At 54.8% G+C, this 19,439-nt stretch overlaps 10 protein-coding genes across 10 annotated transcripts; 3 read left to right on the top strand and 7 right to left on the bottom strand.

The window, feature by feature from the left end:
- Positions 1–299: 299 nt before the first annotated feature.
- Positions 300–1,718, top strand: AB675_8879 (uncharacterized protein; the record flags this gene model as incomplete). The annotated part of the gene is made up of 4 exons (XM_018149363.1): positions 300–852; positions 973–1,326; positions 1,375–1,586; positions 1,638–1,718. The coding sequence occupies 4 exons, from the start codon at positions 300–302 to the stop codon at positions 1,716–1,718; spliced, it is 1,200 nt and encodes a 399-aa protein (XP_017996183.1).
- Positions 1,719–2,260: 542 nt separating this feature from the next.
- On the top strand, positions 2,261–3,148 carry AB675_8878 (Very-long-chain 3-oxoacyl-CoA; the record flags this gene model as incomplete). The annotated part of the gene is made up of 1 exon (XM_018149362.1): positions 2,261–3,148. One exon carries the CDS (start codon positions 2,261–2,263, stop codon positions 3,146–3,148), a length of 888 nt encoding a protein of 295 aa, XP_017996106.1.
- Positions 3,149–3,417: 269 nt separating this feature from the next.
- AB675_8877 (uncharacterized protein) lies at positions 3,418–4,335 on the bottom strand (the record flags this gene model as incomplete). The annotated part of the gene is made up of 1 exon (XM_018149361.1): positions 3,418–4,335. The coding sequence occupies one exon, from the start codon at positions 4,333–4,335 to the stop codon at positions 3,418–3,420; it is 918 nt and encodes a 305-aa protein (XP_017996169.1).
- A 1,350-nt stretch (positions 4,336–5,685) lies between these two features.
- Positions 5,686–6,238, bottom strand: AB675_8876 (uncharacterized protein; the record flags this gene model as incomplete). Its single annotated transcript, XM_018149360.1, has 2 exons — positions 5,686–5,976; positions 6,059–6,238. 2 exons carry the CDS (start codon positions 6,236–6,238, stop codon positions 5,686–5,688), a joined length of 471 nt encoding a protein of 156 aa, XP_017996153.1.
- A 1,077-nt stretch (positions 6,239–7,315) lies between these two features.
- On the top strand, positions 7,316–9,405 carry AB675_8875 (putative succinate dehydrogenase [ubiquinone] flavoprotein subunit, mitochondrial; the record flags this gene model as incomplete). Its single annotated transcript, XM_018149359.1, has 4 exons — positions 7,316–7,504; positions 7,560–7,917; positions 7,967–8,486; positions 8,619–9,405. 4 exons carry the CDS (start codon positions 7,316–7,318, stop codon positions 9,403–9,405), a joined length of 1,854 nt encoding a protein of 617 aa, XP_017996138.1.
- Positions 9,406–9,980: 575 nt separating this feature from the next.
- AB675_8874 (Glucoamylase I) lies at positions 9,981–10,337 on the bottom strand (the record flags this gene model as incomplete). The annotated part of the gene is made up of 1 exon (XM_018149358.1): positions 9,981–10,337. The coding sequence occupies one exon, from the start codon at positions 10,335–10,337 to the stop codon at positions 9,981–9,983; it is 357 nt and encodes a 118-aa protein (XP_017996121.1).
- Positions 10,338–10,647: 310 nt separating this feature from the next.
- AB675_8873 (Alpha-amylase A type-1/2) lies at positions 10,648–11,796 on the bottom strand (the record flags this gene model as incomplete). The annotated part of the gene is made up of 1 exon (XM_018149357.1): positions 10,648–11,796. One exon carries the CDS (start codon positions 11,794–11,796, stop codon positions 10,648–10,650), a length of 1,149 nt encoding a protein of 382 aa, XP_017996105.1.
- A 671-nt stretch (positions 11,797–12,467) lies between these two features.
- Positions 12,468–13,049, bottom strand: AB675_8872 (uncharacterized protein; the record flags this gene model as incomplete). Its single annotated transcript, XM_018149356.1, has 1 exon — positions 12,468–13,049. One exon carries the CDS (start codon positions 13,047–13,049, stop codon positions 12,468–12,470), a length of 582 nt encoding a protein of 193 aa, XP_017996091.1.
- A 1,498-nt stretch (positions 13,050–14,547) lies between these two features.
- On the bottom strand, positions 14,548–14,925 carry AB675_8871 (uncharacterized protein; the record flags this gene model as incomplete). The annotated part of the gene is made up of 1 exon (XM_018149355.1): positions 14,548–14,925. The coding sequence occupies one exon, from the start codon at positions 14,923–14,925 to the stop codon at positions 14,548–14,550; it is 378 nt and encodes a 125-aa protein (XP_017996071.1).
- A 1,142-nt stretch (positions 14,926–16,067) lies between these two features.
- AB675_8870 (putative amino-acid permease) lies at positions 16,068–18,018 on the bottom strand (the record flags this gene model as incomplete). The annotated part of the gene is made up of 4 exons (XM_018149354.1): positions 16,068–16,239; positions 16,378–16,922; positions 16,995–17,811; positions 17,861–18,018. 4 exons carry the CDS (start codon positions 18,016–18,018, stop codon positions 16,068–16,070), a joined length of 1,692 nt encoding a protein of 563 aa, XP_017996182.1.
- Positions 18,019–19,439: the final 1,421 nt, after the last annotated feature.

Raw genomic sequence — 19,439 nt, 5'->3', positions numbered from 1 at the left:
GGAGCCTGCTGTTTCGTGTTCGACGTGTGTGCCTGTGAATAATTTCTCGATGGGTGCCGCGGAGCACAAAATCGCGGAACCAACTAAATCCGGCAATCTCCGCTTGAGGCGCGAGGCGATTACGCCAGTGTGTATGGTACCTTGCATTGGAAAGCGATCGATCATTGAAGCATTTCTCTGTCCATCTCTCACATTTTCGTCCAGTCCATCGCTATTGCTAGCTGTTTTTCGATTCACACAGCGCTACTGACCCCCCTTCCATCCCATAGGTACGCCCAGTCCTAGCCCGAGCCTTCATCATGCCCAGCGCAACGGGCGCGAACTGGGAGAAGTACCAGAAACAATATGCCGACGATGAGACACCCGAGAAGAAGATCACACCTCTCACAGACGAAGACATCCAAGTCCTAAAAACCTACGGCGCAGCGCCTTATGCCAATGCCCTCAAGAACATCGAGAAACAGATAAAGGACAAACAAACAAGCATCAACGAGAAGATCGGCGTGAAGGAATCAGACACCGGCCTGGCACCACCGCATCTATGGGACACCGCCGCCGACAGGCAACGGATGCAGGAAGAGCAGCCCCTCCAAGTCGCGCGATGTACCAAGATCATCCAAGATGAGAAGGACAGCGACAAGGCAAAGTACGTTATCAACGTCAAGCAGATCGCCAAATTCGTCGTCAACCTCGGCGAGCGCGTCAGTCCAACAGATATCGAGGAGGGCATGCGAGTAGGAGTGGACCGCCAGAAGTATTCCATCATGCTACCGCTACCACCCAAGATCGATCCTTCCGTGACGATGATGACGGTTGAAGAGAAGCCCGATGTGACATATAGTGATGTTGGAGGTTGCAAAGAGCAGATTGAGAAGCTGAGGGAAGTTGTCGAGATGCCTCTGCTCTCGCCTGAGCGATTCGTCAATCTCGGTATTGATCCGCCGAAAGGTGCGCTGCTCTACGGTCCTCCAGGTACTGGCAAGACACTCTGCGCACGTGCTGTCGCCAACCGAACAGATGCTACCTTCATCCGCGTTATTGGATCAGAACTTGTCCAGAAATATGTTGGAGAGGGAGCACGAATGGTCAGAGAGCTGTTCGAGATGGCTCGGACAAAGAAGGCGTGTATCATTTTCTTCGACGAAATTGATGCCGTCGGAGGTGCTCGGTTCGATGATGGGGCGGGTGGCGACAATGAGGTGCAGCGAACTATGCTGGAGCTGATTACACAATTGGATGGCTTCGACTCAAGAGGAAACATCAAGGTCATGTTCGCCACCAACAGACCGTCAACGCTGGATCCTGCGTTGATGAGACCCGGCCGAAGTAAGTCTACCCTACTTACCTCCTTTGCTAAAGCTAATAATCGAGCAGTCGACCGAAAGATCGAGTTCTCGCTGCCGGATCTCGACGGCCGAGCCAACATTCTGCGCATTCACGCCAAGAGCATGTCGGTGGACCGCGACATCAGATGGGAGCTGATCTCGCGTCTGTGCCCCAACGCTACGGGTGCAGAACTGCGAAGCGTAGCCACAGAAGCCGGCATGTTTGCCATTCGTGCGAGGCGGAAGGTCGCAACTGAGAAGGTACGTCTAGTCACGCGCTTATTCCGAGTGATCATACTAACACGTTCGTAGGATATGTTGGCAGCTGTCGAGAAGGTCATCAAGGGCAACAGCAAGTTTTCTAGCGTTGCCGCATATGCGCAATACAACTAGACTCTGAAGTATTCTGTTCGCAACCATAGCCAGGCGTTGGAAGCTTTAACGGATGCCAGAACATCGGAGCGACATGGGTGTATACTACTTCGGCAACGGATCAGAAGGCTAGAGCAGGGATTCAATTCTAGAGCGCAACAAGTCCCTTCTCGTTCTCTGTTATCTGGTGCTGCTTGTAACAGTCGAGTCCTCCTTTCAACGTTCAAGTTGCGAACTTGCGCTGTCGAGTTATATCACCCCCCCCTGTACGATTTTGGGGGCCAGCTCGACGGTCGCGCCGCCGGGACAACTCCACACCGATCTATTCTGCCGAGCCGACTGAATGCTCATGTATTGTTCTCTACGTACCGCATGTGCCAGCAGCAGGACGTTTTCTCCAGCACAGCAATGCTATATAAAACATCTAGGTAAAGTATATCATGATGCTGCTCACCACTTCCTATCATCGCAAGACCATCCTGCCCAAATTGCTCGCGCTCACTTCACAACCAAGACTTTCCGACAAGCTCTAACATTGACTCCCCTTCCGCGAACCCCCAACCATGCCCATACCTATAATCCACTGGTTCTACGCCTCAAACCTGCCCAAATACCTCCAGCCTTCCTCTAGCGGCAAGACATCATGGGCTCTGATCACGGGCGCAAGCGACGGTATCGGCCTCGCCCTCTCAGACCAACTAGCAACGGCAGGCTTCAACGTCCTCCTCCACGGTCGTAACGAGGCTAAACTGACCCGCATACAATCAGAACTCGCCAGAGCCCATCCAAAGCGCGAGTTCCGCACCATCGCAGTCGACGCGAGTGCGTTCACAACCGCAGACATCAACCGCATCGCCGCGGCTGTCGCAGAGCTTCCACTCACGGTCCTCATCAACAACGTCGGTGGTACCGCACCCTTGTCGAGCAACTTCAAGCACTTTGAATGCATGACGCCGACGGAAATCCAAGCACTGTATTCTCTTAACGTGCAATTCCCTTTACAGCTCACATGCGCCCTCCTCCCCCAACTGACTGCCAACAAGCAGCAGCCTACACTCATCCTCACCTGCGGTTCCGGCAGCCAAATAGGCCAGCCGTTCATAGCAGCCTACTCAGGCTGCAAAGCCGCCCTCCACGCCTGGAACCGCGCGTTGCACGCGGAGCAAGCTACCGCAGGTTCCGCCGTAGAGGTACTCGAGGTCGTGGTGGGCCCGACGTACACGCAGCAGTTGCAAAAGGAGGCCTCGATTAAGCCCGGTTTGACGATGCCGACGGCGGAGGTGATGGCGAGGGCGATCCTGGCGAGGGTGGGACATGGGCATCGGAGTGTGACTCCGTACTTTTGGCATGCGCTGCAGGGGGCGCTGCTTTATGGGCTGTTGCCGGCGGGGGTGGTGGATTGGGTTGTTGCAAGGGTGTTGTTGCCGAGTGTGGAGGTGAAGAAGGAATAGGACCGGAGGGAGTCCGGGGTGGCTACACTCTGGTGACCTAGAACATAACATGAATCAGGGGTGAGTGCCAAGGAGCAGGCTGTTCGCTGACGGCTAGTGCAAAGGTGTTTAGAGCGCAACAAGGCGCTTCCTGTCTTCTTTCTGGACTGGTACGTAATTTTGTCCACAGCGCCCTCATACTGATCCAGCAACGACAAATAGCCTGTCTGTTGTGCAGCACACCTTCCCTGCACTACGCCCGCCTGATTCTGTGCTGCAGACGGACCCCATCATGCCATGTACTTGGCGAACCACTCCAAAACCATCTCTGGCTGCTTCTGGAAGAAAGTATACCCTTCAAACCGAACCTGCGTCCCTGTGATCCAATGCAGCTTCTTCTCCTCGATCGGAATAGCATCGAAGATCTCCTGCGCATCATCGTTCGTAGCAACGGGATCGTCCCACACTTGATACATCAGCGTTGGCACACGAACTGATTTGGGCCAGGGCATGACTCCCATGTCGTCGAGATCGATACTTGTCTTGACTTGGAAGTATTGTCTCATGTCTTCCATGTACTTGTCTGGGAGCCCCATTCGCTTAAGTGTCTGCGCGAAGAAGACGTTGTGAGAGAACGGCTGAGGCGCCACCATACAACGAATACCCTCGAATACCTCTGGGTGCTCCTGCATGGCATACATTGTGGCGGCGGCGCCATTGCAGCGACTGAACAGACCGATGGTCATGGCCTTGGTGTCCTCACGTAGGCGGACATAGTTGAGAGCGCCGATGACGTCCCTGGCGCATAGCTCCGGTGAGGTGATGCCGCCGTTGGCTGCGCCAGAGTATCCAAAGTTTCGATTGTCGAAGCAGACGACGTTGTAGCCAGCGTCGTGGAGGAGTTTGTAGTCCTTGACAAAGTCCACGTCGTAGTCGTTGCCTGGGAGGAGGGTATTCCAGGGCTCCAGATGCGCTGGGAAGCCAGCGCGGTTGAACCAACGTGGGGTGACGCAGACGATGAGTTGGTTGGAGTCTTGACGAGGCATGAACCAGCCCTCGATGGGTATGCCATCTGTGGCAGGGAAGAAGATGGTCTCGTACTTGAGACCGACCTCTTCTGGTTGGTGCCAGATCGGTGCTCGAGGCCACTCATCCCCTCCGAAGACGAAAGCCTTCAGCTGGGCCTTGATCTCGGCGTCTGAGGCCATAGTCGTGTGTTGGGGAATGTGATCGAGGACGACGGTAACACAGCAGGTGAGCTTATCCAATCTTGCAGCTGTGAGGACTGTTCTTGTCTCGTGAGTCAAGGTCCTTGTTGCCGGAGTACCTCGTTCCTCATTTATGTATTTGCAGACGCCATGCATGGCCTTCGGACTTCACATCCTGCATCGGGCCAGGCGAGAATCATCGCTCGGAGTGCGCACGAGGCTGTCGCAAAGTGTCAGCCTATTCGTGAACCCAAGGACATGCTGTGCAGCACGACCATATGCTAGCATAGAATTGTCCGGGAGTTGTGATGCGGATACACCGAAGTCTTTCGGAGACCCGACATTGGTATCAGCTTCTTGGCCTTGGGTGAATCAGCAGTGCCAAGCAGCAGACTGTTCGCTGACCAACAGACTGCCAGTGCCGAGGTCTTCAAAGGGCAACGAGCTGCTCTCCATCCTCCGTCTCGACGTCATACGCGACTCTGTCCACAGCGCCCTTGTGACAGTGCTGATAGGGGGCCGTCTTCTTCCTTTCTGTTTAGAGATGCTGAGAGTTTGGAGTGGTAGGAAGAGCGCCTCGAGTTAAGCATTGATGCCAGGTTGTGACTAAAAGTACTGGGCGTTGTTCCTGCAGCGGCCTCCCTGGCTAGAAAACTCACCAGATCTCAAACTTTCGCACCGACGCTCGTGTGAGGCTCATCCCAGTCATATTAACTTGATCGGCATAAAAGATCCAGGGCCTCAGCGCCCTCCCTGGCCGAGAAGACCCACGATGAGCAGCATCCGTGGCTCGTGAATAGAAGAGGATCCTTGGAGAAGACGCCCAGTACTTAGAGTCATAACCTGGCTCTTGCAATTCGAGGAGTTCAGACGTGGAATTATGCCACAGACGCCTCCGAGACGCATGCGGGATCGAACGTCGTCCGTGACCAAAACTGCCTGGATCATGTCCTACCAAGTTCAGAGATCCATGATGGCGTGTGGAATGGCCGCAAGATTCGACAGAATTCTCAGGTTGCGCTTGCGCTGGCCACGTTGGAGGCTAGCCAAGGTGATGACCGGCGTGCAGGTATGCCTGTTGATATCAAGGTCGAGCATTTTCGGGACATTTTGTCTGCGGGCAAGAGGATAGCAGAGCAGCAATGGCGTATACTAGCTCGTTAACCCACTAGACATCCATAGGATGGATTTAGCATCGATGTGAATGAGCAGCATGTCTTCGGACTCAATTGGGGTCGCTCCCGTTCCCCTTTGTGAAGAGGTCGTCGCCTCGACAATTCATAGATTGCCGCTTCCACTGAGCCCATTGCTCAATATCCTCATCCCCACTACCCGCGCCTAGCAGGTCGTTCATATCACCCGGCTCAGCTGTTCCTCTTCCTCACTACTCGGGGCCATAATGTCGTCAATATCAGCGGGCCCTTCCCTCACATACTCCAGGTTCTCCTCCGCCATAGCCAACAACGTCCGATACCGCAACTTCTCCTGCTCTGGCTTATCCTCCATGTTCTCGATCAGGGAATGCATATCCCGGCAGAGCTCGAGTGTCTTTTCCGCATGACGGATGGCGGTGGTATCGTGGAAGGGGGACCAGTAACTGATAAGCTGGTTGCAGCCAATAAGGTAAAGGAGGGGAAGACCCTGCCACGTGCACCTCAGGTCAGCTGTCGAGCACGGTTTGATTATATAGTGGGAGTGGTGGTTGCATTGGCTGTAGACTTACGCGTCTTTTCAAGAGTCGACGACAGATACGCTTTGCCTCGGAGAGGTCGACTAAATTCTCTGAACCGACGAGCTGGTAGGCTGTTTCGAACTTAGTCCTGAAGGAGTGTTCTCTGCCGCTGGGTGCGGGAAAGGGAACGTCTTCGCGGAGGTAGTGCAGGATCGTCCTTGGGAAATCCATGCTAGGCTTGTAAGGAGGCCTTTGGTCGTAGTTGTGCCTGGTGGTCGGTGTTTGAGGGCGGTGAGGCGGGTGGCTCTCGAGGCGATGGGCTTTGACCTGATGCGGTCATCCGTGGTCATCACTGTTCGGGTGAAGATGACCAGTCTTGGAGGAAGTGAATGACTATGAGGGTGTCTCGATCAATGGCAATTATGTGTGCAGTCTGCCTGGGATCACTCTGACTGCCGCCTTCCACATCGGACGCTCGCTGATACTCTGCTCCATCCCTCCCCCAGCTTCCAGCACTGTCAAGCACTCAGACCAAAAGATTCGGGAACAGCGCTGGACCCAGATCAGTGAAGGATGCCGTACACCAGATGGTAGCTACACAATTCACATATCGATCAGTTCCACTTACGGTTCGATCCCAGAACAACATAACCCTAGCCAGCAGATTCCAGAGTGTCTAACAGCGTCTACATTGAGGCTTACTTGCCTACTACACGATTTTGTCAAACAGTGCGCCGGACCTCTCGACAATAAATTCGTGCTCAGAGGTGTCCAGAATAAGTTCCCAGGAACGGGTGTGAGCACCCTACTCTGGACACCTCTGAGCACGAATTTATTGTCGAGAGGTCCGGCGCACCTTCTCAAAATTCATACTTGCTGTCATTGTTGGTAGTCTGTAGGAGTGGCAGGTCCGTTCGGGCAGGAGCCACATATGTGAGCAGTCGCCGTCGATAGGTACTTACAGTCAGGAAGGTACGTTGAAATAAGAGGTCAGGCGCGTCCGCAGAACCATACATGCTTTGAGGTGTTTACAGTGTTTGGCCCGCGGTCCGTCCTTGCCACCATGAAAGGGACCAAGTCGAGAAGCATCGGAAGAGGGCAAGTTTTTGCATGTGAGCGTCGTCGGAAGCAGACCGGCCAATAAGAACCTCGGTAATTCCACCTTCAAAGTGCTCTACGGCGGCTCCTACGGCCATCTTGCAACGATATAGGACTACCTGCGTCTGGAGTATTTGACGTCGACATCTGCTGAACTCTGAACAGCCACACACTCTCCTCTCCCCCTTCTCTCCCACACGCGCACGCAAGATGAGCTCCGGACCACTTCTACGGAGCTTTGCTCCTGCACGGCGCTCCCTCCAGCAGACTCGAGCTTTCTCCCGGACCGCGAGAAGGTCCCTCATTCGTGGGACCACGCCGTTGAGAGCGAAGGTCGCGGATGGCGGCATCTTCGCAGATAAGTACCAGGTCGTGGACCATGAATATGATGCGCTGGTCGTATGTTGTCTTTCCGGAGCTGTTGGGCGTCCAATGTGCTAACAAGCATCCACAGGTTGGTGCTGGCGGTGCCGGCTTGCGCGCAACATTCGGTTTAGCTGAAGCTGGTTTCAAGACCGCATGTGTTTCGAAGCTGTTCCCCACGAGAAGTCACACAGTCGCCGCTCAAGGCGGCATCAATGCGGCACTAGGCAACATGCACGAGGACGACTGGAGATGGCATATGTACGACACAGTCAAGGGCTCCGACTGGCTCGGCGACCAAGACGCTATTCATTACATGACAAGAGAAGCGCCCCAATCTGTGATCGAGCTGGAAGGCTATGGCTGCCCGTTCTCGAGAACAGAAGACGGCAAGATCTACCAAAGAGCCTTTGGTGGTCAGAGCAGAGAATATGGCAAAGGAGGGCAGGGTCAGTCACTCCTCCGGCAGACTCAAGGTCCTCTACTAACCCACAACAGCTTACAGATGTTGCGCTGCTGCCGACAGGACTGGCCACGCTCTTCTTCACACGCTATACGGACAATCACTGCGGTACAATGCTAACTACTTCATCGAATATTTCGCCATGGATCTCATCATGGAGGACGGCCAATGCAAGGGTATCGTCGCCTACAACCAGGAAGACGGTACTCTCCACAGATTCCGAGCTCACCACACTGTTCTTGCCACCGGTGGATATGGCCGTGCGTACTTCTCGTGTACCTCGGCACACACGTGTACTGGTGATGGCATGGCTATGGTAGCACGAGCAGGTCTCCCCAACCAGGATCTCGAATTCGTCCAATTCCACCCGACCGGTATCTACGGCGCCGGCTGCCTCATCACCGAAGGGTCACGAGGAGAGGGTGGCTACCTCCTGAACTCCGAAGGTGAACGATTTATGGAAAGATATGCCCCAACTGCCAAGGATCTGGCTTCTCGAGACGTTGTCTCACGATCAATGACCATGGAGATTCGCGAGGGACGAGGAGTTGGGCCGTAAGTGCAAGGGAACGTATCTTGATTGTCGGACACTAACAATGAGCAGTGACAAGGACCACATCTACCTGCAACTATCACACCTGCCACCTGAGATCCTCCACGAGCGACTACCCGGTATTTCCGAGACAGCTCCATCTTTGCTGGTGTCGACGTTACCAAGCAACCCATCCCTGTCCTGCCGACCGTGCACTACAACATGGGTGGTATTCCTACGCGATACACCGGTGAGGTTCTCAGCGTTGACGCGGACGGCAAGGAAAAGACCGTCCCTGGTCTATACGCCTGTGGCGAAGCCGCATGCGTGTCAGTCCACGGAGCCAACCGCCTGGGTGCCAACTCACTCCTCGATCTGATCGTCTTTGGTCGTGCCGTCGCACACACCATCCGCGACAATGCCTCCCCTGGCCTACCTCACCAAGAAATCTCAGCCGATGCCGGCGCCGACTCGATCGACGTCCTCGACAAAGTCCGCACATCCGACGGCCCCAAGTCGACCAACGACGTTCGCGCCGCCATGCAGAAGGTCATGCAAACAGACGTGTCCGTCTTCCGAACCGAAGAATCCCTCCAAGAGGGTGTCCGAAAGATCAACGAAGTCGACCAGACGTTCGACCAAATCGGTATCAAGGACCGCAGCATGATCTGGAACTCGGATCTCGTCGAAACGCTCGAGCTCCGAAATCTGTTGACTTGTGCAACACAGACTGCTGCATCAGCAGCCAACCGCAAGGAGTCGAGAGGCGCGCATGCCCGAGAGGACTTCCCAGACCGGGATGACGACAATTGGATGAAGCATACCCTGTCGTGGCAGAAGACGCCGCACGGGAAGGTCGAGCTGGGTTACAGGGGTGTTGTGGGACATACTCTCGATGAGGCCGAGTGCAAGGCTGTCCCGCCGTTCAAGCGGACGTATTAAGCGTATTGGCATTTTGAGGGAGGACTAGGCGGGTGGAGCTCCGGCGTGGAGAGGACGTTTGCGTCCAGGAGGGATAAGGCGACGGTGACGGCTACAACATGCCGCGGTCAAATTGTCGCTGCCCCTGGTTCGTCCAGCACACGACAGTCGCTTTCAGCCACAGCCGATCGCGATCAGTAGGAAGACGGAGCGAAGTGTGTTTGGTGTGTAAGTGCTAAGGATTCAGCATTCAGTAGTAGTATGTGTGGGCAGCGTCGGTAGCGCAACGAAGCAATTGTGTATACTTTACATGTCAAACATCTGGTGTCAAACTTCGGCAATATTTCGCAGTCACGCGGTGCATTAGAAGGATATTAACGCAATTGCAAATCGTAAGACGTTTCCGTCGCCGGATGACACAGTCTCTGGGTGAGACCGGATGACTGGTATCTCTGTCAGCCTGGCGAACGAGTATATTTTTGCAGGTTGTAGCGGACATCGCTGACCACGGAAGCCAACGAAGCGTGGCCGTCTGGACATCTACATTCATGTATACATCTACACTTGTCTCTGGACGAAGTAACGTATGCATTTTCCTACAGCTCCCCAACTCGCCGCCGCTCCATGAAGCCCGTTGCCTGCCACGTCGTATCCACGTTCACATTCCCGTCACCACAAGCTGGCAAAGTCAGACTGCGATTCGGATCACTCTCCCACACCACAGTCCCATCCTGCTGCACGTTGACGAACTTATAGCTCACAGTACCGTCGGCTGGGAGTGTTATTGCGGCAGTCCAGACGGGGTTCTCGGCTGTGTATGCGTCTGCAGAGAGCGCAATGCCGTTGGCTGGGTCCCAGCTGCCAAGCTGGGCAGTGTTGCCGACGAGCTTGATGGTGTCGCCGTAGGCGTTGTGGTGCGGATTGTGAACGTTGCTGTGACTTGTGTGGGGCATGCTGTGCCTGTTGGGTTTGGGGCAGCGGTTATGGTGGCTGTAGGCGTGGGTGTGGCTCCCGCTCCGGCGATGAGAACGATCGGCTCGCCGTTGGTGACTTGTAGGCAAATATTCCCGGATCCATCGGCTGCGTGCGCGGTGTTGTCGGGGAGGACGTCAGTCCATTGCCCATCTGGAACTTTGCTGTCGAAGCAGTGTTGCCCGCTCGTGCCTTGGCCGTTGTTAGTGGTGAGCACGATCAGCTTCCCATCTGCACGACTCCATGCGTAAGCGTCGTTCGTTGAGTACAGGTGGACGTGGTCGTCGCCGGCTAGACACCTGCATCGAGTCTAGCTTCCGAGAGTCTGGCGATAGTCTGATACAAATCCGCTTCGGTATTGAAGCCAGACCTCCATAGATCTTCCCGATTGAAGGGATCACTTGCTCCAGAGAAGCCCTGTTCCGTACCGTAGTACACGATCGGTATACCTCTGGCTAGTATGACATATGCTAGCACATTCTTCAACACCGCCACGTCGTCTCGCTGCGCCAACCACCGCATTTGGTCATGATTGTCGACGAACGTCCCTAACGCTGCCGGGTCCGGGAAGATACTCGAGATCCAATCGTGCATCTCCACGATCCTCGATGCACCACTCTTCTGCAGGAAGAAATCCTGGAGGGCATAGTACATCGCGTAGTTCAACAGTCCTGGCATTAATTTTGCGTACTCGGCGAGATAGGGCGGTGCGCCGTTCAGCACCTCTCCGATGGCATAAACGCCGGAAGCTTCGACAAAGCCAGGCCAGAAGTCCTGCTCGACGTGTTTGACTGTATCGATGCGGATGCCGTCGAATGAATACTCGGAGACGAGCCATTTGATCCAGTCTTGGAAGAGTTGGCGGACTTCGCGAGATTGGGTGTTGAGGTCGGGGAGGCCGGCTAAGCGGCATTCCTCGACGGCAGTCTGATTGTTGTCGTAGTCGTCCTGCTCGATGTCGCATGCTGGGTGGTAGGCACTCTGTTGTGTCAGAAGAGCTAGGCTGTTCTCGGAGATGGGGCCAGCGCCCATGTGGTTCGCTACGACGTCGGCCATGACGAACATGTTCTTGTCGTGAGCAGCGTTGACCAGGTCCTTTAGATCGTCAGCTGTCCCGTAGTTCTCGTTGATGCTGTAGAGGTCTTGGGCCCAGTAGCCGTGATAACCTCGGGGCCTATTCTTGACGACGGGCGTGATCCAGATGGCGTCGAAGCCCATGCCGCTGATGTAGTCCAGCTTGGACTCGAGGCCTTTGAACGTGCCGCCGCAGTAGTTCCCGAGGTCACCACAGGCGTTGCCTCCCTCGTCGGAGGCATTGCGACTGATGCGGTCTGTCAGCGCGAAGTAGATGTTTCTAGACTTCCATGCTGCTGTGTCGGCGGCAATTGTGAACGGCTGAAGGAAGCACGCGGCTGCCAGCAGCCAAAGAATGAAACCCATCTGGAATCGATGGTCAGTCAGCACGGGATACGCAGAGCACTACTCTACTATAGACGACAGTACAGCATTATATGTGGTTGTAATGTTGATCGCGCCGTGCCCAGAGACTAGTCCAACGTTGATATGATCGCCGTTTCGCTAGATATCCGCAGACCAGGTGGAGTTGGGGCTGAACAGCTGCCCTGAATCTCAGCTAGATGTTATACACTGTTCTGACGTCTTTGCAGAGCTGCAAGGAGGTATTCTTATTAGCAGTGACGAACAGTTAGAACGAAAGCCATCCCAGATATCATCTCATGAGGAGAGGGTCAAGGCCGGTTCACAGGGGGTGACGTGCAAAGACCGTTGCTGCACCCCAATCAGCTCATCTCCCAATGTACTTGAGTAGACTGAACATCGAATACGCCTGAGGAGGCCTTTGACTGTTCATTGAACGGTTAGTTAGCAGCTCCATACGTCGCCTTCGAAACGATGGCAATCAATGCGTGAAATTTGAGGAGGAAAGGTTGCATGGATAAGAGGATGAGCGGCAGCGTAGTGGGGAAGCCCTCCCGAAGCTTAATTTGCAAGGCAACCACTGCCTATGCACAGAGTCCTCCCTGGTCGGTTTCTCCTTCCAGTACCATCTCGAGGACCGCTACAGCGGTCTCCCTGGTCTCCTGTCGCATATCTCAACGTCCTTGCTGCTGTTCCCGCTCCACACTGTCCGCCCAGCTCAACGTAGTCGGTCGTCGTTCCAGTTCCGACGCGTTCTGAATCTCTTCATCGTGCTCATCAACCCGAATACACCAGCCAGAAAACGCCGGAAATGCAGCAAATAGCGGTCTCATGGGCGCTATCACTGCGTCTCTCCTATGCCTAAACACTTCGAAAATCGGGCGTGGCGGACGTGCTGGCGCTTCTGCTTCCCTGCTTGGCCACGAAACCATCCTAGCATCGAGAAACGAAGCGTTGTTGTCGTTTGAACGCGTGTGGGGAGCAGGAGCAGTAAGCCATCTCTCGTGCCAGCGTTGTCGCTTCTGTACGAAGTCTGCTTTCTCCTCCTCGGTGAGAGTGATTGGCTTGCCTTCGCGATGTCGACGGTAGGCCCATGGAAACCACCAGATTGAGAGGTATGGCGGGCTGGGATTCTTCCTGCTGGGCTTGGTATAGTAGCTGTGGACCAGGAGCGCGACTAGAAGCACACCGGGAACAATGATCGCGCTGATCCAGGGGTGCTTGTCGATTTCGTCGCGTTTCGTGACGGCGAACATTCTGCGGCGGGCTCTAGCTACAGCTATGAGTATAAGGCGCCATACTGGTAAGATACATACCTGAGAACTGACTGTCACTATCGAAATCGAACAGGAGCGTTGCTGGAACACGGATTGCAGTTCAAGGCTGGGTAGGACGTGGTTTCCGGCTGATAGCTGCAGGCGTGAGTTCTGAAAGTCCTCAGTTGCCACCACATTCATCACTAGCGTGTGAAATGGTTGCTGTGCCTAGCAAAACACGCTAGTATTGCTGGGAACTGAAGGAAAATCAAATGCGCGTCACCTGCCAGAATGGGAAGGTTGTGAGCCACCTATGGTGCTTCTCCTCCTTTGATGACATTCACAGCAGCAGAGCCCTCCCCAGAGGGCTGCAGGAGATGTACTTTGACCATGGTCATCGATCCAGGCGCTCCCGACGAGCACTTCCACAAAGCGTCTTCGCATCTTCATCGACCGTCGTTGTCCAGATAGCGTGTTCGACATCTCTGTTCGCACCGACGACACCTCCTGGGCGCTGGCTGCCCTCAGCAAGTTGACCTTGCCCACTTTCCCAGCCAGTCCACGCTTTCAGCCAGCCACGAAAACCTCGCTGCTTGGCTAGGGTCTCAGTGTTGCCTATTCGAGCTGTGGTAGCATCCGACACTGCTACGACAGGTGTGGTATCGCCCCGACGTTGAGCTCGGCGAAGGCACCAGCACCCTTTCGCCCAGCACGCGACGAAAGCGAGGGACAGGAAGATACACACGATGGCCGTCGGGGCTGCCCAGGTGAGGACTTTCCCTGAGTCCGGGTCAACACCATCGGTGGTATTCCAGCTACCACAAGTGTCAGTAGTGCAGCATGATGAAGTTGAGAGAACACTGGACATGCCTGGCTTCGCTGTAGCCCCCAACAGCTTGTGATACGAATGCTCTGGGCGTCATTGCGGCCTGTATCGATGTATAGCTCAGAGAGATGGACTTGGATCTACGACAACGCTCACGGATGCATCGATAGATATAAATCCACTACTCTCGACGCCCCTCTTCACAGCCTACCCTTGTGGCATGTTGCGGACAGTCACGAGCTGCAGCAGACTCCGTCACTGCAACATCAAGACAAAGACGAGCTCGCAGAGCAACGCCATGGAATGGTCACCGGTGCAGGTATCAGTGACGAAGGTGGTACCGCTCTCGGGCGGAAGCGGCATATAGCAAACAAAGAACAGCAGCACTGTGGGAGGAATTGTGACTTTGCCTGGCTGGTCCGAAACGCGACTTGACTTTGTTGCCTAGCCATGATGGAGAGATTGATCGATCAGATGAGATCCGCCCGGTTGATGGGCTGATGTCTCCTTTGTTGGATCTGGATGGTGAGGTGGTACGGACGGGTCGAGTGACGTGATGACTCCACTGTCTGACTAGACATATCCAGAGTCCTCCTGACGACGCCTTCCTACATTGACTTCGGCCGAAGCGCGACGACTTCCTTTCTTCCATCATTCTAGCGATAATTGCCTTCAGGCGGCCTCTGCACCAGCTGCACCAGCATTATGCCTCCTAATCTCAGCCAACTGCTCCTGAAAAGCCCGCTCGCTGCCTCTCAAAACGCGCCAATACGCCTTGACCCAGAACCACCAACCAGGATTTCCCTCAATGGCCACCGGTGCTGGCTGAGGTATAACGTCGCCTGTCAGAGGAATGGCCGGGACTGCGTGGTGTATGATTCGGTTTGCCATCGGTTGCAGCTGTTCGCCTAGCCAGGCCTCTGTGTGCTCATGCCTCTTGGCTGCGATATTGCGGATGATGGTTTTGACGAGGACTGCAAAGAGGACGGCTGTGGCAGCGCCGAGGATGGCTCCCCCGACGATCTCTTTCGTTCCCCATTCTTCGGCCATTGTGGCTGACGGGATCTGCTTAAGCGGTCAGGACTTAGCTGGTTGCGATTCGGTAGGTTGACTGACCTTGAGAACTGGCAAAGATCGTGTCAGACCAAGTGATTACTTGTCGAAGGCGATATAGTGAATTCTGCCCGGGAGTACTCTGTGCTGAGAGGTTGGTTTTGGTGAAGGTAAAGGATGGTTGCAGAAGTGACATGCAATGCATTTAGGTCTTTAAGCCCTCCTTGCCGTTCACAATCACGTGGAAGGTTCTGAAGTAGGAACAAGAAGCGCAAACGCTCACAACGTTTCATTGTTGGACGGTTTGACATTATTCAAGACCAGCCCAGCTTCTGCCCTGATAGCTGTGGACGTTCTCACCACATCAGCGACCAACCTCCGCACCATGTCCTCCTGCCTCCCTAGTCGCACGTCCGCCTTCCACACCTGCCTGCCTCGTCCATCCTGAGCTCCTCGGCAACCACCTTCGTCCATTTCGCCCAGTAACACTCCCTCCCCTTCGCACAATGCGTCGCCCTCTCGAGGCTCCATCGACAGCCCTCAGCTGAAACGCTCTCGCCTGGCGAGCCCTTGCAGCGCGAATCTCCAGCATGACGTGGATAATGAGTAGCAGGAGGAGGACCAGGGAGATCGTGAGACTGGTGATGAGGAGGGCGTTGACTGTTTGCTGGGAGATCGGCATAATGATGGTCGGCTGTTAAGAAGAGTGAATGTATGCAGGAAGGGCTGGATCAATGGCGGCTGTGGTGTAGCGGAGTCGTGAAAGAGGTGGGATTGACAGCAGCCAGTACGCCAGTTGGTTTAGCTCGAATGGACGTGAGCGGCGACCTCGACATGCAAGCGAGGTGAGTCGTTGAGGAGCGGAAGGTGACCAAGCACTCGTTTGACATGGAGTGACCGTCGAAGTCAGGCATCAAACATTCGGCTCAGCAGGACGATGCGGATGACCCTTTCGTCACATGATTTTCATGAGACATTTACGTCCAAGTGAAGGGATTGCTACTTGCGAATTCGATCTCGTTGAGGGATAGTTCAGACATACCAAATCTTTCCCCTAAGTTACCGAGCACCGCACATCAACGGCCAATCGACATACCCTAAAGGTAGCTAAATCGCGAAGAACCTGAAAGTCGAGCCATTCAGACAACCTTGCCTGCCTTCTCAGCAGCTTTGACTCCATCAGTACCACTGCTTGCATCCTCATCACTGCTCCTGCCATCAACTACGTCCTTCGGCTGCACGGTTCCATCGATAAGATTTCCCTCTCGGCCAAGCATCATATGTTCAATGTTGACCTTCGGTCCAGTAAACCTGTTGTAACAAAGTCAGCATCGCAAATCACTCTCAATGCGACAGGAAGCCCGTGACAGAACATGAGCGCTGTATGACTTACCATTTCCTCGCACTGACAAACCACCAGACCATCACAATCAGCATCGGCCACCCCACACAAGCGCCGTCCAGTTCATCGTCTCCGCATCCAAATCCGCACCCGTCACACTGGGAAAGCACATGATTGGGATCATGAGCACCGTGAAGCAAGTCGCCAGTACACCATTGGGATAGCTCCACTTGCCCAAATGCCACGGTCCCCGACGGAACCTGTCCCCAACGAAGAATGTGCGGATGGTGATCGGAATCGTGAACGCCACGAACGCAGCAATGGCGCCGATGCTGAAGATGGCGTCGATCGCCACGCCGCCGAAGAGGAGTAGGGTCAGTAGGATGCCGACGAAGGCGTTGAACCAGACGGCGTTGACGGGTGTTCGGGTCCGAGAGTTGACAATCTTCAGCCACTTGGAACCAGGGAAGACATCGTCGCGGGCGTACGCGTAGGTGACTCGGGAGGCGGCGACCATGCAACCTTGTCCCATCGAGAAGCCACACACGATGGTCATGCCGAGGATGGCGAGGGCGGTGTTGTGAGGCAGGACTTGTTGAAGGTAGGCGGCCCATGGTTGGCCGACTGGGTCCTCGAGAACCGCGTCGATGTCCTTAGCAAGTTAGTCAGTAAAGAATGCCCACGGGGATCGTCGACTTCAGCGCGGAGAATAAGAGAGACTCACAATAACAGTGTAGGCAGCGACCAACTGCAGGAACCATCCCATAATTCCACCAACGCCACTTGTGAGCACAATCGCCCTGGGTGCCGCAATGTTGGCATTTGAGCATTCCTCTGCTAAATGGAACGGCGCATCATATCCGGACATGGTCCAAATAACAGACAGGAACGACATGAGCACCGCGATTCCATTGGGCCAGTCCGTACCCTCGTAGAAGTTGCCCCAGACAGTCGAGCTTTTGGTGAAGCGCGGCAGGCCCTGATCTGGCCTGGAAGTGCTGGCTGGGATGATAATGATAACAATGATCAGAGCGATGATGTTGAATGTCGAGCCATACGAGTTGAATTGGGCAATGAACTTTGTCGGCATTGATGAGACGAAAGCATGAATGATCATGATCAGCGTCGTCAGCAGCCATACCTGGTAGTTCTCAGGCACATAGTCCGGGTTCGTGATCGAGACTGCGGCGAGAATCATCGACGCCAGCGCGTAGTCCACCGAAGGCGCGCCAGTTACTTGGACGAACCAGTTTGACCAGCCTGTGATCCATGCAGCAAGTGGGCCCCACCCCGGTGGAGCGAGGACGGCGGCAGCGTAGTAGAGACCTCCGGACGTGGGCATCGACGAGCACAACTCGGCCATACCCATGGCGACGCACTGGATGAAGAACATGGCAATCAGCCAGCCCCAGACCATGCCAGGCGTGCCAGAGTAGCCCATGCCATACCACAGTGTACTCGCGAATGACGGGAGCAGGCCCAGCACTGCGAAGGAAACACAGAATGTCGTCCATAGTGAAAACTCGCGTTTGAACTCAGGCCTGTGATTGTTAGCACGACGATGGCCGTGGGCGGAGTAGTGAGGAGTACTTGTAACCAAGCGCGGCGAGCACTTCCTCGTCGGCAGTCAACTCTCGGTCGAACACAGGAACCTCATTGTTGGTCAGGACTGATGTCACTTGATTGTCGCCAACGCTCTTCCTGTGGTGAGCCGAGGTCACGCTCGTCTTCCGCACATCGTCGCTCATGGTTGCTGTGTGTTGCTGTTTGCTGCACGCTGAATTGACGTAGAGACTCAACGCGATAAGTTACAATTTGTGCACTCTAGAAGCTGAGTGTCGTTGTGCAGGTCGTACGACAATCGTGCAAAGTTATCCCCTTAGTCTCGTATAACCCTATGCAGGAGCACAAACCTCGCTATCAGTCACGCTCCGGTTGCGCTACACACAAGAAATCGATGTCGCACTGATACCAGCCAGGAACAGCTCTTATGTTTAGGAAGAATGAAGAAGTCCGAAAGAACATCTTCCTGATCAACACATCGCGAACCCTCAAGAAGCCAACAAGCGAGAATGAGCAGGGGGCCGGCGAATGGCCTAAAGCTAGATTGGGTAGGCACACGCTGATGGGATGGGGTGAGGGCGCCAGTGAGCAGGGAATCGTTTATCTTGCTTGGTCTTACCTGATGAGAAGGGCCAGAGATAAGAGTCGGTTTCTTCGCTGCCGACGGCGAATTTCAATGTCAACATGTTCGTCTGATCGTCTTGGTCGCGGCTTACATTGACTCAGCGTTCCTTCTCGCTCATCTGTGAGCATAGCTGAGAAACGAGGGCATGCTCGACGGCGATGCTGATGTTGCGAATGATGAGTTGACGAATGTCAAAGGCGGGGAAGTCCCAGAGGGCAGCGATAGGGTTGAACGGCTGCTCGTGTTCGCCCACCACCAATCATGGGCGCTTGCCATTAGCTGGCCGAGAACTCGACTTCCCGCTCCAGGGGGTCTGACGGCGGGTACCACTTGCAGTGATGACCGGCGCGGGTCTGGCAACGTACAGTCAAGTCATCTGTGAGCATCAGCATCGCGACTTGCGTGAGTGCAGACCGTCTACCCGTGGTAACGGGGAACATTTCCATCGCGCATCCACGTTCCACGTGTAGCGAAAGCAAGCGCCACCAAAAGCAACACGAGGCTTCGGCAGGCGCCATCCACCCGTGTGATTGGGCACCTCGTGCCTTATCTCTGCCCCTCCTTCCCACCATGCACCTGTGACTTTACTGGTCGTGCCTGCATCGAGGCGTGCGATTTTGTTCCGCGACTTTGCGAGCAGAGGGACTCTGCGCAGTGGTGTTGCTTGTGATGTAGGGGAGTCGCTTGCCCGTGAGAGTCGTGCAGTACCTGCCTATGTACTGTATATGCCACAGATGAAGTACAGTACTGTGAACATTGATAGCCTTTGTTGGCCACCAAGGAACACGTTTGGCGTCATCTGCCGCCGGTTGACGCAGCTGAGGTTCGAGCAGATCGCACACCGGAAGACTAAGAAAATCTGAATGATCAGGACGGCTTCGGCTTCAGCGCTTCAGGTGGGACTGGACGCACGACATCACTCGACCACGACTAATAGCAGAGATCCGAGCCAGTGTATCGAGCCATAGTCGATCTGGCTGG

Source organism: Cyphellophora attinorum, assembly GCF_001299255.1.
Source record: "Cyphellophora attinorum strain CBS 131958 chromosome Unknown Contig33, whole genome shotgun sequence".
In the NCBI taxonomy this organism is placed as follows: Eukaryota; Fungi; Ascomycota; class Eurotiomycetes; order Chaetothyriales; family Cyphellophoraceae; genus Cyphellophora; species Cyphellophora attinorum.
Note: the sequence above shows the minus strand (reverse complement) of the source record. Positions and strands in the feature narration are given on the sequence as shown.